The 15,937-nt window shown below is 46.4% G+C and overlaps 1 gene segment (V, D, J or C); it reads right to left on the reverse strand.

Moving 5' to 3' along the window:
- Window positions 1–210: 210 nt before the first annotated feature.
- LOC132222663 (Ig heavy chain V region 1B43-like) overlaps window positions 211–15,937 on the reverse strand; it is a 150,306-nt gene continuing 134,579 nt past the window's right edge. Inside the window, 2 exon segments of the V gene segment in view lie at window positions 211–506; window positions 13,947–14,255. Of these exon segments, the coding sequence occupies window positions 211–506; window positions 13,947–14,255 (605 nt within the window).

Below are 15,937 nucleotides of genomic sequence, written 5' to 3' on the forward strand. Positions count from 1 at the left end.
CTGTTTATTCCTGAAGAATAAAACCACTGACAAGATCATCAGAGAATATATCCCCCAGGTTCAGTTCCTGAGCTGGTCCTCATTCTCTGTAGTCCTAAGGGCCCCCTACTGGTTCTTGCCACCCCCTGCAGCCCAGCCCTGCTCTCTTCCTCAGGGAGGTTTGTGTCTGAGCTCACACTGACTTCCCCTTACTGTGTATCTCACACAGAACTACACGGCCATGTCCTCAGTGGTCATGAAACTGAGCTGCAGGGAGAACTGGTTCTTGGACGTGTCTCTGGAGATGGAGGTTTGGCTCTTGAGGGAGGGGCTGTAGTACGTGTTTCCATCATAACATATGTATACCATCCATTCCAGCCCCTTCCTGGGGGCTGGCGGATTGAGCTCCAGCACTAACCACTGCTGATGGAGTAAAAAGAGACAGAGCAGGTGAGGGGGTGGGGGTGTCTCTGAGTGCTTCACCTGTCCTGAGCCAGACTCCTGCAGCTTCACCTGAGACAGGACACCTGGGACAGAGAGAACACAGTGAGTCCTGGGCAGGATCCCCATCTCTTCACGTCTAAGCCCTGAGTCACTCATGTCTGGGAGCTGAAGTCAGGAAGAGGAAGAACCACATGGGATTCATGCTCTTGCAGGTGAGGTCCTCGTTCCCAGCAAGTATTCTCAAGGGTGAGGAGGCCCTGAATTTAAGTGGATGCCAACTGTGTGTGTGTCTGGTGGCCATGTGGGCATTTGTATATGGGAGGTGCCTGCACATACAAAGGGCAAGAGGTGAGGGGAGGTCCTTGTCTCTGGGGCTTCTCCTGGCAGGAGGTGCTGACTGTGCCCTCAGAGAACCAGGCCCTCCTTGGGGTCCTGGTCACTGTGCCCAGGGACCTCTTCTTCCACAGCAGGAGATGTGCTGCAGGAGGTGGTCAGGAAGTAGGATGTGGGGATAATCAGTGACTCCTTAGGGATAAAATCAATGTGCTTCTTCTTGGAGTGATTGATAGATATATAGATATAGATATAGATTTTTTAAAATATAATTTTCTTGACTTTTAGAGAGAGAGAGAGGAATAGATAAGCATAGAGAGATAGAAACATGCATGAAAGAGAATCATGGATTGGCTGCCTTGTGTATGGCCCCCACTGGGTATGGAGACAGCGACCTGGTCATGTACCCTCACTGGGAATTGAACCAGTGACTTCTTGAGTCCTGGGTCGATGCTCAATTGCTAAGCCACATGAGCCAGGCTGGATCTTATTTCCTTCATCCTCACCTGAGGATATGTTCATTGATTTTTAGAGGGAAAGGAAAGGAGAGAGAGAGAAGGAGAGAAAGAAACATTGATGTGAGAGAGAAATATTGATCAGTTACCTCACATTTATGCCCATACTGTGAATCAAACCTGCAACATTTTCATTTACTTATTTATTTTTTTTAATTGATATCCGATAGGAAGAGAGAGGGAGAGAGGGGTAGAAACATCAGTGATGAGAGAGAATAATTGATTGGCTGCCTCCTGTACACTCCACACTGGGGATGTTGTCCACAACCTGGGCATGTGCTCTGACTGAAATTCAAACAGTGACCTCCTGATTCATAAGTTGATGCTCAGCCACTGAGCCATGCTGGCCTGTCTGTTCCTGCATGTTTAGGATTCACAGAGCTCCCTGTGTACCTGGGATCTGGTCAGTGGGACACTGACAACATTATAAGTGACCAGAACCAGCACTTCCCTGACTGCCCTCTGACCCCAGTGGCCACGGACTTGTCCATCGTGATGCTCTGCAGCTCATGGCCCCCCTTGAGGTTCCCTCAGCACAGGTGTGAGCTGTTGGAGGTGCTCTGAGGTCAGTTTTCAGCTGTGTCTCCACCTGACACAGGCGGGGCCCCATGGCCTGACGTCACATGTGGGCTCAGCAGGGTGGCTGAGGCTGGCTTCATGCCACCTGAGTGTCCCTGGCCCTGGTGTTTCAGGGAGGGCCTGGCATAGAAGATGGGCATGAGGGGATGGCATGGGGTTGCATTTAAGCCATAACCTACAAGGGCAGGATGGAGAGGGCAGAGGGCAGCCAAACTGTACATCCTGTGCAGGCCTGATGGGGTGAGAAGAATGCGGCGGTAGAGGACAGAGGGTGAGGATAGGTGGTATCTGTGGAGCCTGGAGGCACAGCAGAGGTGGGTGGGGACCATCTCTTCCTTCAGCAGGTTCTCAGGATCCAGGTGGATTCTCCAGGGGAAGTGGGACAGGTGTTAGGACTATGTTCTGAGACCCACTGGGAACAAGGCCCAGCAGGGCTGTGACAGGCCCCATCACTGGGCCTGCTGCCTGACTCCATCCCAGGACACCCGGAGAGCTGGGTTCATTTCCCAGGTTCACACTGTGGCAGTGCCCTCAGAGTATGATACTAAACTACCATGTGCGCATCGAAGTCAGTGAGAGGCAAGTGGCTAACTGCCCCAAAGGGCTCCTCCCAGGACATAGCGAGGAGCTGATGATCCTCAGGTGAGGTTTGGAGCCTGGAATCCCTGATCCCTGCTCATCACTGTGTGGGTGGCTGGGGCACATCACTCTCAGTGAGGTGAACAGGCATCCCTACAATGTTTTCCTCATCAACGCAGAAAACAACCATCAGGAATATGGTGACAGGAAGAGCACAGATGATTGATTAGTCCATGCTGGGAGCCGGTCCATCCTTGCTGTTTCAAGGGACCTGGCATATATGGCATACGGTTCTTAATATGTTTGCTCACCTTCTTGGCGCTGTGTTTTAACCAAGGTCACCTCTCCGAGAAAGGTTGAATCCCCAGGTAGGGATTTTCCCCTGAAGTTAGGGAGGGAATAAAACCCCTCAACTAAGTGCCAGGCGGGTAATTAATCCCTTTAACTACGAACAATCATGCTTAAACTACATAATCTTTTCTCCCTGGAATGGAGATAAGAAACGCCCTAACCTTTGTAATAGAGATTGATAGGATTGAATCAACTGGTATAAATACAGTTGTAACAAGACAGAAACACTCAGAACTCAGAACACAGAACTCATGAGACAGAATTCAGAACACAGAACTTAGAACAGAATCAAGAAGACAGAACCTACTCGGAGCCTAGAGACAGAGCCTAGCGGGAGAACATGGCAAGGGATCCTGGACTGAACCTGACTACAGAGATTGGCAGGAGAACCTGACTGGAACCTGGACACTGAACCTGACTGGAGAGCCTGGACTGAACCTGACTGGAGAACCTGGGCAGAACCTCTCTGGAGATCCAGACCAGAACTTGGCTGGAGATCCTGGCTAGAGATCCTGGCTAGGCTGCTGATCAACTGAACGCTGTCTCCGTGTCATTCCTTCTTCGCCGACTCCGTCCACACCTTTGGGGACCCCTGGACCCGCTGGGGTTGGACCCCAGCATATGGCGCCCGAACAGGGACCCCTAGGTAAGCGCCCCGCACTCGGGACGGATCGGACTCCACCGTAGGAAGAGGGTGGATAGTCTTCGCCGACTCCGTCCACACCTTTGGGAACCCCTGGAACAGGATTCCCTTAGGTAAGCCGCCCCATTGAGAACCTCCACACTCGGGACGGATAGGACTCCACCATAGGAAGAGGGTGGATAGTCTTCGCTGACTCCGTCCACACCTTTGGGAACCCCTGGAACAGGATTCCCTTAGGTAAGCCGCCCCATTGAGAACCTCCACACTCGGGATGGATAGGACTCCACCATAGGAAGAGGGTGGATAGTCTTCGCCGACTCCATCCACACCTTTGGGAACCCCTGGAACAGGATTCCCATAGGTAAGCCCCCCCCATTGAGAACCCCCACACTCAGGACGGATAGGACTCCACCAGGGTGCTACAGACCCCCCTATAGAGGATAAGTAGGGTAAGAAGGTGGATAGTACAGAACTTAGATTGAGAAGATGTGCCATACTGAGTCCAAAGAAAGAAGACTCTGTATTGATTCTTAGATTGAGAAGATGTGCCATACTGAGTCCAAAGAAAGAAGACTCTGTATTGATCTTTAGATTAAGAAGATGTGCCATACTGAGTCTAAAGAAAAAAGACTCCGTATTGATCTTTTAACATATATGCTTGTTAGCAGAGGAATTAAGGTTACTCCCAGTCAGCCAGAACGTTTTATACAAGAAGTATGTCCATGCTTTTCTGAGGAAGGAAAGGTAAATGTAGAGGCATGGGAGAAGGTAGGCCCAAGGAGCCTTATCCTTAACCCCACTGCAGCCTTTCCACCCCGGGAAAGTGCAGGATTGGCAAGCTCTCCCTGGGGTGATAGATCAGGACTCAGGTAATAGCAGAAAGCGCCAATCCTACTCTTAAAATGGATATAAGAGAGCATTTGAGGTTTTTCTTTTTAATGCTTGCTTTTAAAAAATAAAAAAGGGGGAATTTGCTGGGAGCCGGTCCATCCTTGCTGTTTCAAGGGACCTGGCATATATGGCATACGGTTCTTAATATGTTTGCTCACCTTCTTGGCGCTGTGTTTTAACCAAGGTCACCTCTCCGAGAAAGGTTGAATCCCCAGGTAGGGATTTTCCCCTGAAGTTAGGGAGGGAATAAAACCCCTCAACTAAGTGCCAGGCGGGTAATTAATCCCTTTAACTACGAACAATCATGCTTAAACTACATAATCTTTTCTCCCTGGAATGGAGATAAGAAACGCCCTAACCTTTGTAATAGAGATTGATAGGATTGAATCAACTGGTATAAATACAGTTGTAACAAGACAGAAACACTCAGAACTCAGAACACAGAACTCATGAGACAGAATTCAGAACACAGAACTTAGAACAGAATCAAGAAGACAGAACCTACTCGGAGCCTAGAGACAGAGCCTAGCGGGAGAACATGGCAAGTCATCCTGGACTGAACCTGACTACAGAGATTGGCAGGAGAACCTGACTGGAACCTGGACACTGAACCTGACTGGAGAGCCTGGACTGAACCTGACTGGAGAACCTGGGCAGAACCTCTCTGGAGATCCAGACCAGAACTTGGCTGGAGATCCTGGCTAGAGATCCTGGCTAGGCTGCTGATCAACTGAACACTGTCTCCGTGTCCTTCCTTCTTCGCCGACTCCGTCCACACCTTTGGGGACCCCTGGACCCGCTGGGGTTGGACCCCAGCAAGTCCACAGATCTGAAACGCAGCCACTTCCTACATTTTTTTCCTGCAGGGAATCTACTTAAAGACACAAAGAAGGAAACAGGAACTGCCCCAGGCACAACAGGAGGGAAGAAAGCATTGACCCCAATAGGAAGCCTGTACAACCCTCCAGGGACAGCTTCTGAGCTGGGACCTAGGTTTGCTGGTCCTGGGTGCCCCCTGGTGTCCTGGGCATGCCCTGCAGCCCAGCCCTGCTGTCTCCCTCAGGGAGGTTTGTGTCTGGGCTCACACTGACTTTCTGTCACTGTGCATGTCTCACACAGTAATACAGAGCCTTGTCCTCGGCTCTCAGGCTATTCATTTGAAGATACAGTGTGTTCCTGGAGTTGTCTCTAGAGATGGTGAATCGGCCCTTCACAGAGGCGGCATAGTATGTGGTACTACTATCACTCCTAATGTCTGAGACCCACTCCAGCCCCTTCCCTGGAGCCTGGCGGGCCCAGCTCATCCAGTAGTCACTGAAGGTGAATCCAGAGGCTGCACAGGAGAGTCTCAGAGAACCCCCAGGCAGCACCAAGCTTCCCCCAGACTCCACCAGCTGCACCTCACACTGGACACCTGCAAACACAGAAATGTCCTCTTTAGGAAACTCTCACACATCCATTGTTTCTCTCACTCATATCCACTCACAATACTCAGTGTTTCTCATTCTCCATAAATTACCTCTCAAAATAGAAACAAGGAAAACCCAGCTGAGCCCCAACCCCATGGTGACTGGTCTGTGTTCAGTCCAGATAAGGGAATGGGAACACCTGTGGATCCCGGGGCTGGGCTCCTGTCCCAGAGCTGCAGGGTCAGGGCTGGGCTGGCTTTTATGAGCAGAAGGGGTCCTATTTGCATGTCCTCCTGCTATATAGGGAGCTCAGGGGTTGGAGTCCTACAGGGAGAGCAGTTCATTCATGCAGGTGAGAGTGTCCTGGTGGAGGACTGTGGTTGTGATAACATTTCAATAAATAAATACTAAATCTTAACTACATATAGAACTTGACCAAGTGTGCACATGTTAACAGTGAACCTGACATCTGGCCTATGCCCTCCCCTGTGGACCCCACTGCTGCAGGAGACCTGTACAAAGACCCTGAAGAGAAAATTTTCATAACAATAAAGGGAGAAGGTTTAAAATGACAGATGCCTTTGACAGTCACCAGTAATGACAATCAAGGGAAATCAACTCTCACAACCTGAGAAAGAAGTAAAAGTGTAGGAGGTTCATGTTCAGGAGACACTATTTTCGCTACAGAGTGATCAGAGGATAAACTAAGACCAGAGTGTGAGCCCAGAGCCAGTAGGCCAAGTATTGGGAGGAGAGAGGAGCATCTGTATGGGTCCCTGGGAACCAGGCATGAGCTATAGAGACACAGACAGAGCTCCTGGGTTGTATTCCTTCAGGGGTGTTTGGTGCTGGATGTGCAGCAGCTGCACTGCTCTCATTTTTGTTTCATTTTCTAGAGTTACTTGTGAGACCTGTTTCTATCATTGGCAATGTAGGTGACAGTCAGAACTAGGATTTGGTAGTGAAGATGCAAGTAAAGAGTAGGGGGTAATTAAGTTTAGGTCATGAAAATCTTGTGATTGGAAACCTGATGTCTGCATGTGCCCCTTGGGACCAATGTGACCATGTTCCTACATGATGGGGATCAACTGGAAACTTCACCTGACTCAGTGCCTTACTGGGGAGAAAGCTACCTGGGAACATAACTGGGGTATGAACCAAGACCGAGGAACACACATGTGCATGGTTATTTTTTTATTAGGTTGTCATCTCGTTGTTTAGCAAGTTCAAGTTTTATTCCCTCACTTTCCTCTGAAACAGCCCCACATATTTCCTAGAGTCATGAAGACACTTTGTTGAGAGTGTGCAGGGGCACAAGCCATTTGTGTCTGTTGCTTTTGTATCTTATATCTTTCCTGAGTTCACTTTCCAGTTCTATCAGTTTTCTTGTGAAGTCTTCAAGGTTTTTTATATATAAGATCATGTCATATCCATGGAGTTAAAGAGAGCTATTTCATAGGCTCCTTTCTGATTTAAGAACTTTTTTTAATATATTATTTTGGTTTTTTACAGAGAGGAAGGGAGAAGGATAGAGAGCTAGAAACATCGATGAGAGAGAAGCATCGATCAGCTGCCTCCTGCACAGTCACCACTGGGGACGTGCCCACATCCAAGGTACACGCCCCTGACCAGAATTGAACCTGGGACCCTTCAGTCCCCAGGTCGATGCTCTATCCAGTGAGCCAAACTGGCTAGGTTTGATTTAAGAACTTTTTATTTCTTTTGATTGCCAAATTATTCTGACAAGGACTTCCAGTTTTGTTCAATTAGAAGTAGTCACTGGTGGTGTTTGATATTGGTCCTGATGTTAGAAGAATTGCACTGATTCTGGAAATTTTGTGACTTTTTCTACACCTTCCTGTACAAACACTTCCTTTATGCAAACCCATGGATTATTGCAGAGACCCCAAACTAGTTATATCAGAAGAAGTCATGGTTTTAAATGGATAAAAGACAAGAAATAAAAGTAGAATCATTCACATGTTGAAATGATGATGGAAGGAGATTGATTTGTTTTCTCAGTCTAGTGTTTTCAGTGATGTTAGGTTCAGAGGGAGGTTAGTAAAGAGAATTCCTACCATATAATTTCTAACAGGAAAGGAAACATCAGCCCTGAGAGGAACCCCTCACTCCCAACCTCCTCTGCCCTTCCCATGGAGGGTCACTGTGGTCAGAAGGTTCTGGGCTCTCCCACAAACATATAACAACCTTAATGTATAATGCGTACATTCTCCCATCAGACATATGATTTGGAAATACATTCTTTATGTTGATGTTTGTCTTTTTATTTGCACAATGGAATCTTTGATGGGACAAATGTTTTTTACATTTAACCAAGGCTAATTTAACAATATTTTCTTTATTGGGACCTGTTTGGGATGATTTTAAAAATAACTCCCCAGAAAATGCTGAGCCTCAACTGCCCATATGGATTGGCTACAGCAGCCCAGCCCCAGGGACTGGAGCAGGTTCTGGTACCAGAGGGGAGCACTGCTGGGAAATTACCCATAAATCTGGACGTGACTGTGGAACTGGGTGAGGGGAGGAAGTTGGAATGTTTTGAGTCACATGACAGAAATGTGCCTGATGTTCATGAACAGAGAGTTACCGGATATACAGGTTTAAAGCCTCTTCCAGTGAAGGTTCAGAAGTCAGTGCAGGGCATGATAGAGACAGCTTGTATTATCATAGGAAATACCGGAATAATGATATGCAGGAGTTCGTTAGAAATAGAAACGTTAAAGATTAAGATAAATAAGGAACGTGTTATTGCAAACTGGTGGGAAGGGGATCCCTGTTTCCTACATGCACATTCTCACAGTGTCTCTGTTCTAGAAGGTGACACCTTCCCAGGTCCCAGAGAGTCCCACTTGGACACCTTTGTATCATTACTCACATGGTCTCACCATGAATCACTGATGCCTGCAAATTTTGGATGCCATTTATGAAATCTCTCAACACTTACATTGAAGAGTTGACACCCCTCCCTGGAGGAGCCATAGTGATGGTGTGTCTGTGTGAGGAGCCTTCATTTCATTGGACCGAGACCCCTGTCTCAGTTCATTGTCTTCACCATCATCATCATGATCATCGTCAGCAGCAGCAGCAGCATCAGTATAATTTGCTTACTTATAATCGTTCTCATATTCTGTAAACATGGTGGTTATCCACACACAGTGGCTTTTTAGAAAATAATAAAAGCAGGCCTCTCCTCTCTTGATGTCATTGGAAATTGAAATGACAGCAGTCTCACCTAAAATTTAATACAAGGCCTTGCAAGCAGCTGATGGCCTTGGATAGAGGGGAGATCCCACCCAAGACAATGGACCATAACCCCTGTACAATTCTATGGTCATCATCACCACCACCACCACCATTATCATCATCGTTTGCCTATTTATAATTAATGTTCTCAGTTATAGTAGACATTGGTGTTGTACACATATAATGAGCTTTTATTTCAAACGTTGCTCAATTTTTATAATTGTTAAGTAAAATATGTAGCCACACTTTATTTTCTTTTCCATTTGATGTCAGTAAATTGATGGCTCCTTTCTGCCTCTTCTCACTTGGCCTCGTATGGAACTCTGAAAAGGAACATTGGGTATCGTATCCAGATGTTAATAAGAGGTTGAAACCACACAAGGCTCTGTAGGAAGAATTCCTTCCCCCTCTCCCACCAGTTTAACAAAATAAAATCTCTGGGACAGTCTCCTTTCCTGGCTCCATCAAAGCAGGTCTGACTTCCTAAAGAGCCTTTCCTGTGCCTCCCATAGATTTCAACAATGTGCAAAATAAACACTCCATGTCCCTTGGTGTGTGTATTTGTCTTCAGCCTGGACATCTGCACCAAGCTGCTGTGGGTCCCTCTTCCTCTGCCTGGTGTCACCTACTCTCTGAGCTATTAGCTTGATGACAATTCAATACCCAGCACCACCGGGGTCCTTCTTCTCTAACTTTAGGATCACATACCTTTTTTGGCCTCTGTCCAGAATTCAGGTGAGCTGCACTGTTTAGTAATCAGAGTCTCTGGTTAGATTTAGGGGACGTGGATCAGCAGATTTGATCATTAATTGTCATTTGGGCAAAAGAGTATTTGAAAGAGACTCACTGTTTATTGTCCATGTGAGAAAGTTGTTTCTCTTTACAACAGAATTTTTATCTCAGAGACTTCAGAGGTAAGAGCAGAGTCAGGAATCCAGAAAGTTTCCCTGAGGGAAACTGACATGAAGAGGAAACCACACAGGAAACCAGCCCAAACCTCCAACTGCACCTGCCGCTGGGATGATCCTTGTGTTCAGGGACCCTGACCGCCCCCTGGTGGTCACAGCCTCTCCTGCAGGGAGGTTTGTATTTTGATTTCCCCTCACTGGGTCTCTCACACAGAAATATATGGCCATGTCTTAGGTTCCCAGGCTGTTCATTTGAAGATGCAGCGTGTTCTTGGCGTTGTCTCTGGAGATTGTGAATCGGTCCTTCACAGAGTCTGCATAGTATTTCTGACTTCCATCATTCCATATAACTGCCACCCACTCCAGCCCCTTCCCTGGAGCCTGGCGCATCCAGCTCATCCCGTAGCTACTGAAGGTGAATCCAGAGGCTGCACAGGAGAGCCTCAGAGACCCCCCCAGGCTGCACCAAGCCTCCCACAGACTTTATCAGCTGCACCTCACACTGGACACCTGCAAACACAAAGATGTCCTGGTCAGGAAACTCTAACCCATCCACTGTTTCTCTCACTCAAGTCCACTCCATGATCAGTGTTTCTTATTCTCCATAAATTACCTCTTAAAAGAGCAACAAGGAAAACCCAGCCAAGCCCAAACTCCATGGTGAGTGGTCTGTGTTGAGTCCTGATCTCGCAATGAGAACATTGGGGATTCTGGGGCTGGGCTCCTTTCCCAGAGCTGCAGGGTCAGAGCTGTCCTGATTTTTATGAGCAGAGGGGCCCCTATTTGTATGTCTTCCTACTATATAGGGGGCTCTAGAGTTAGACACTGATATTATGGACATGGTCTTAGAGTCTGACATGTCCAAGGGTGCTGTTTATTAAGAATTACCTTCCACATCTGAGCCTGTGCCTTCCCCACTGGATTTAACTGCTGCAAGTGACCTGTACAAAGACCCAGGAGATAAAATTTTCATGAAAAGAAGTGAGAAGATTTAAAATGAGAGATGCCTTTTGTAGTCACCAGTATTGAATCCAAGAGAAAACAACCCTCATAATGCAAGAAAGAAGTAAAAGTGCAGGAGGTTCATGTTCAGGACACAGGAAGTTCCATCTGACACTATTTTCCCTACAAAGTGATCAGAGGATAAACTAAGACCAAAGCGTTCACCTAGAGCAGTGGTTCTCAACATTCCTAATGCTGCAACCTTTTAATACAGTTCCTCATGTTGTGGTGACCCCCAATTTCATTGTTACAAATTGAACATAATTAAAGCATAGTGATTTATCACAAAAACAATATGTCATTATACATGTGTTTTCTGATGGTCTTAGGCAATCCCTGTGAAAGGGTCGTTTGACCCCCAAAGGGGTCACGACCCACAGGTTGAGAACAGATTACTAGAGCAGGGGTTCTCAAACTTTTTAAACAGCGGGCCAGTTCACTGTCCCTCAGACCATGGGAGGGCCAGACTATAGTTAAAAAAAAAAAAACTGAACAAATTCCTATGCACACTGCACATATCTTATTTTGAAGTAAAAAAACAAAATGGGAACAAATATAATATTTGTATTTGCATGTGGCCCGCGGGCCGTAGTATGAGGACCCCTGATCTAGAGCCAGTGGTCCAAGTGATGGGGGAGAGATGAGTTTCTGTGTGGGTCCCTGGGAGCCAGAAGCATGAACTATAGAGACACAGACAGAGCTCCTGGTTCATCGTCCTTCAGGAGAGTTTAGTGCTTGACATGTAGCTGCTGCACAGCCTCCTTTGTGGAGTTTATTCTGTATGCTCACTTGTGAGACTTGTGTCTATCATTTGTGATGTAGATGGATTCTTGTTTCATTAGGTTGTCATCTCATGGATGTTTAACCAGTTCACATTTTCTTCCCTCACTTTCTTCTGAAACAGACCACATATTTCCCAGAGTCATGAAGACACGCTGTTGAGAGTGTGCAGGAACATAAGACATTTGTTCTTGGTTTTGTACCTTATACCTTTCCTAAATTCTAGTTCTATTATCTTCTCATACAGTTTTTAGGGTTTTCTATGTACAAGATCATGTCATCTGCATACAGTTGAGAAATATTTTAACTTGTTTCTCTCTGATTTATACATTTAAAATTTCCTTTTGTTTTCTAATTATTCTGACAAGGACTTCTAGCTTTGATGAATATAAGTAGTCACAGGGGAGCCTTTGTCTTGGTCCTTAAGTTAGAAGAAAAGCTTTGAAATTTTATGTGTAGCATGATGTCACTTGGTGTCTCAAATGTGGCCTTTATTCTATTGAGTTCCATCACTTGTACACCTAATCTGTTAAAAATTGTAAGTCTGAAGCTATTTTTAATTTTAAAGGCTTTATTCTGTATCTAATTATATGATGGTATACATTATCCTTCATTCTGTGGATGAGAGCTATCACATTTTCTGATTTACATACATTGAGCTATCCTTCCATGGTGGTAAGGTATCCCACTTGATCATGATATATTATCCTTTCTGTATGCTGGTACATTTCCTAGAGTATCATTGAAGATTTTTCCATTTATGTTCCTCTGGGACATTGTTCTTTCATTTTTATGTGTCCTTACATGGCTTGGTATCAGTGTAATGCTCAGCTCAATAAATATCTTCGGAAATGTTGCCCCTTCTTTTAATTATTGGAAGAGTTCAAGAAGATTTGATTAAGAAGTTATCAATTCTTCTTTGAAATTCTGAGTCCATTTGACCCTTGGATATTCTCTATTAGAAGGTTTTCACTATTACTTCAAGTGTGTGTGTGTGTGTGTGTGTGTGTGTGTGTGTGTGTGTGTGTGTGTGTTAATTCATAACAATCTAGCAATGTTAGGATCAAATACCTAATTTGAGCTCCTACCAAGTGAGTGGACTGAGAAACACAACTGCTGATCTTCACAGTGTGTGGTCAGTGGTGAAATAATAGTTGCTTCCAGGCTACATATTTATTTCAAATGGCATCCAAGAGAATGAAACTTAACCACGTTTTCTTATTTAGAATTCATAAAGTACAGTGTGTAATGAGATGAATGGTTTTGTATCACTGCTCATGTGTGAATTCATGTCTTTTCCAGAAATCAGTATGCAACTGTGTGTGACTGTGTTTGTAACTATGTGTGTCTGTGTTTCTGACTGCTTGTGACTCTATTTGTGGGACTATGTGACTCTGTGTTTCCTGGGGAAGTAGTAAGAAGAGGGTATGGATGCAGGGGGTCCCATGGACAACTCCTTGGCTCCCAATGCACATCTCACCCCCAGTGAAGTTAGAAAACCTTGGATCCGGGAGGAAAGCTGAAGGGACACGTTCTATGATGCACATCCCAGCTCTCAGGGTCACTTGTCCCCACAATGGGGTTAGCACTGCTTCCAGCAGGACAACAGGGCCCCCTCCTGTGGATGAATGTGGGGCTCCCTGTGTTTGGTGCACTGAGCTGACAGCTCTTCCAGGGATCAATGTGGACCCAGAGAGGATGGGTGAGGTACATCAGCGCTGAGTGTGCTCAAGCCTTTCAGTAGAGGGAGGGCCCTGTGATCTTCCTGGAACCAGGATGGTAGAGAGTACATGGAGAGACAGACCCTGAGAGAGCTGTGACCAGGGAGGGATGGAGGCAGAGCACTGAACACAGCCCAATGCCAACAACATACCTGCGGGGTTTACACTCATCAGTGAAACATTGAAAAGTTAGTGAAAAAAGTCACTTTTAGAATTTGTGAAGGAGACCTGATGAAGGAGAGACCCCAGAGACCCCTTCGCTGCTAACAAGCCACCTGCAAACAGACAATGTCCCTTGTTCATTGCTGTCTGCAGTGAGAATATGAGAAGGAAGACTCATCCCCGGAGGCAGCTGAGAGCTTGAGAGGCAATCCCTGTGCCCAACAAAAAGGCCCTTCCTCCCTACCTCCCTCTGCTCCTGCTCCTGGGGCTGCTCTCTGTGCTGTGTGTCCTGAGCGCCCCCTGGTGTCCGGAGAGCCCCCTGCATCCCAACCCTGCTGCCTCCCTCGGGGAGGTTTGTGTCTGGGCTCACACTGACTTCCCCTCACTGTGTCTCGCACAGTAATACACAGCCATGTCCTCCGTGGTCACAGAGGTCAGCTGCAGGAAGAACTGGTTCTTGGATGTGTCTCTGGAGATGGAGGTTCGGCTCTTGAGGGAGGGGCTGTATTTAGTGTCTCCATCATAACGTATGCCCCCTATCCACTCCAGCCCCTTTCCTGGGGGCTGGCGGATCCAATTCCAGCGGTAATCACTGGTGATGGAGTAACCAGAGACAGTGCAGGTGAGGGAGAGGGTCTGTGCGGGCTTCACCAGTCCTGGGCCCGACTCCTGCAGCTGCACCTGGGACAGGACACCTGGGGACAAGGAGCATCAGACCCTGTCAGTCACATGCAGTCACCCACATCCCATGAACCCTGCCTGACCCATGAGACCCTCACCTTGGGGGGCTGTCACCAGGCACAAGAGAAGACACAGCAGCCTCATCTTCTTCTAGACCACAGCTCTGCCTTCCCAGAGACCTCAGCCTGTGTGAGGAGAGAGCTGTGAGCCTGCACAGCCCAGGAGAGGATGTATCCTGGAGCTTGACCGAGATTTGCATGAGGGGCAGCCCTTTTCTTATAAGGAAAGGGCCTGCGGTCAGGCTACCCTGGTCTTTCTGGGGCCTGTGTGGGGTGCCTCTTCTCTTGACCTCAATCAACATGTAAGTCAGGGACAGGGGACCACATCAGTCATGAGGCACATTGGATTCAGGTCAAAGCACAGCCTCACCTTTCTGAGCATAAGAAGAAATATGGACTAGATGAGCAGGTTACACTTTTCTTAAAAATATATTTTATTGATTTTTACAGAGAGGAAGGGAGAGGGATAGAGAGTTAGAAACATCGATGAGAGAGAAACATCGATCAGCCGCCTCCTGCACATCCCCCACTGGGGATGTGCCTGCAACCCAGGTACATGCCCTTGACCAGAATCGAACCTGGGACCTTTCAGTCCTCAGGCCGATGCTCTATCCACTGAGCCAAACCGGTTTTGGCGAGCAGGTTACACTTTTACCTTCTCATGCATCTTTTAAACAGATGCAAAAGGGATTAGCATTTGTTCAGACCATTTCTCAATCTGAACACTCTAGTGTGTACAATTTCCAAATTTTTATTTCATACCAATAATTTCTATCTTTGTGCAAAAAAGAAAAGATAAAGGATAGTCATTCTGAATATCTTATACATTAATTTATAAGTTACTTTTATCTGAGATACTACCTCTCAAGCACAGGAAGGTGGGACATTCTTGACTCTTATTGGAAACTTTGTGATTGTGTCTATAGCTTCCTGTGCAAACTCTCCCTTTGTTCAAGCCCATAGCCTATTGCAGAGAACCCCTAACTAGTTACATCAGCAATAGTCATGGCTCTGAGTGGAGAAAGATAAGAAATAACAGCAGTGATCATATATGTGTACAACTCAGAATCATTCATATGTTGAAATTATGATGGAAGAACTTTGACCTGTTTTCTTATTTTAGTGTTATCAGTGATGTTGAGGCTCAGAGGAGGTGAAGGAAGAGAATTCCTACCATAGAATTTCTAACAGGAAAGGAATCCTTCACCCCCAGCCTCCCTCTGCCTACCCCTGGGGATTCACTGTGGTCACAGGGTGCTGGTCTCTCCCACAAACATATACATCCTTAATGTGTAATTTATATGCTCTCATATCAGACATGATTTGGAAATTTGTTTGTTATGTTTTATTTTGCTTAATGGAATCTTTTATGAGACAAAATTCTTTAATTTTAACCAAGGCTAATTTAATAATATTTCCTTTAATGGGACCTGTTTTGGGTGATTTTACAAAGAACTCCCCAGAAAATGCTGAGCTCCACTGTCCATGTGGATTGGCTACAGCAGCCACAGGGACTGGAGCAGGTTCTGGTACCAGAAGAGAGCACTGCTGGGAAACTACCCATAACTCTGGACATGACTGTGGAATTGGGTGAGGGGAGGAAGCTGGACTTGTTTTGAGTCACATGACAAATATGC

Source organism: Myotis daubentonii, chromosome 20 (assembly GCF_963259705.1).
Source record: "Myotis daubentonii chromosome 20, mMyoDau2.1, whole genome shotgun sequence".
Classification (NCBI taxonomy): Eukaryota; Metazoa; Chordata; class Mammalia; order Chiroptera; family Vespertilionidae; genus Myotis; species Myotis daubentonii.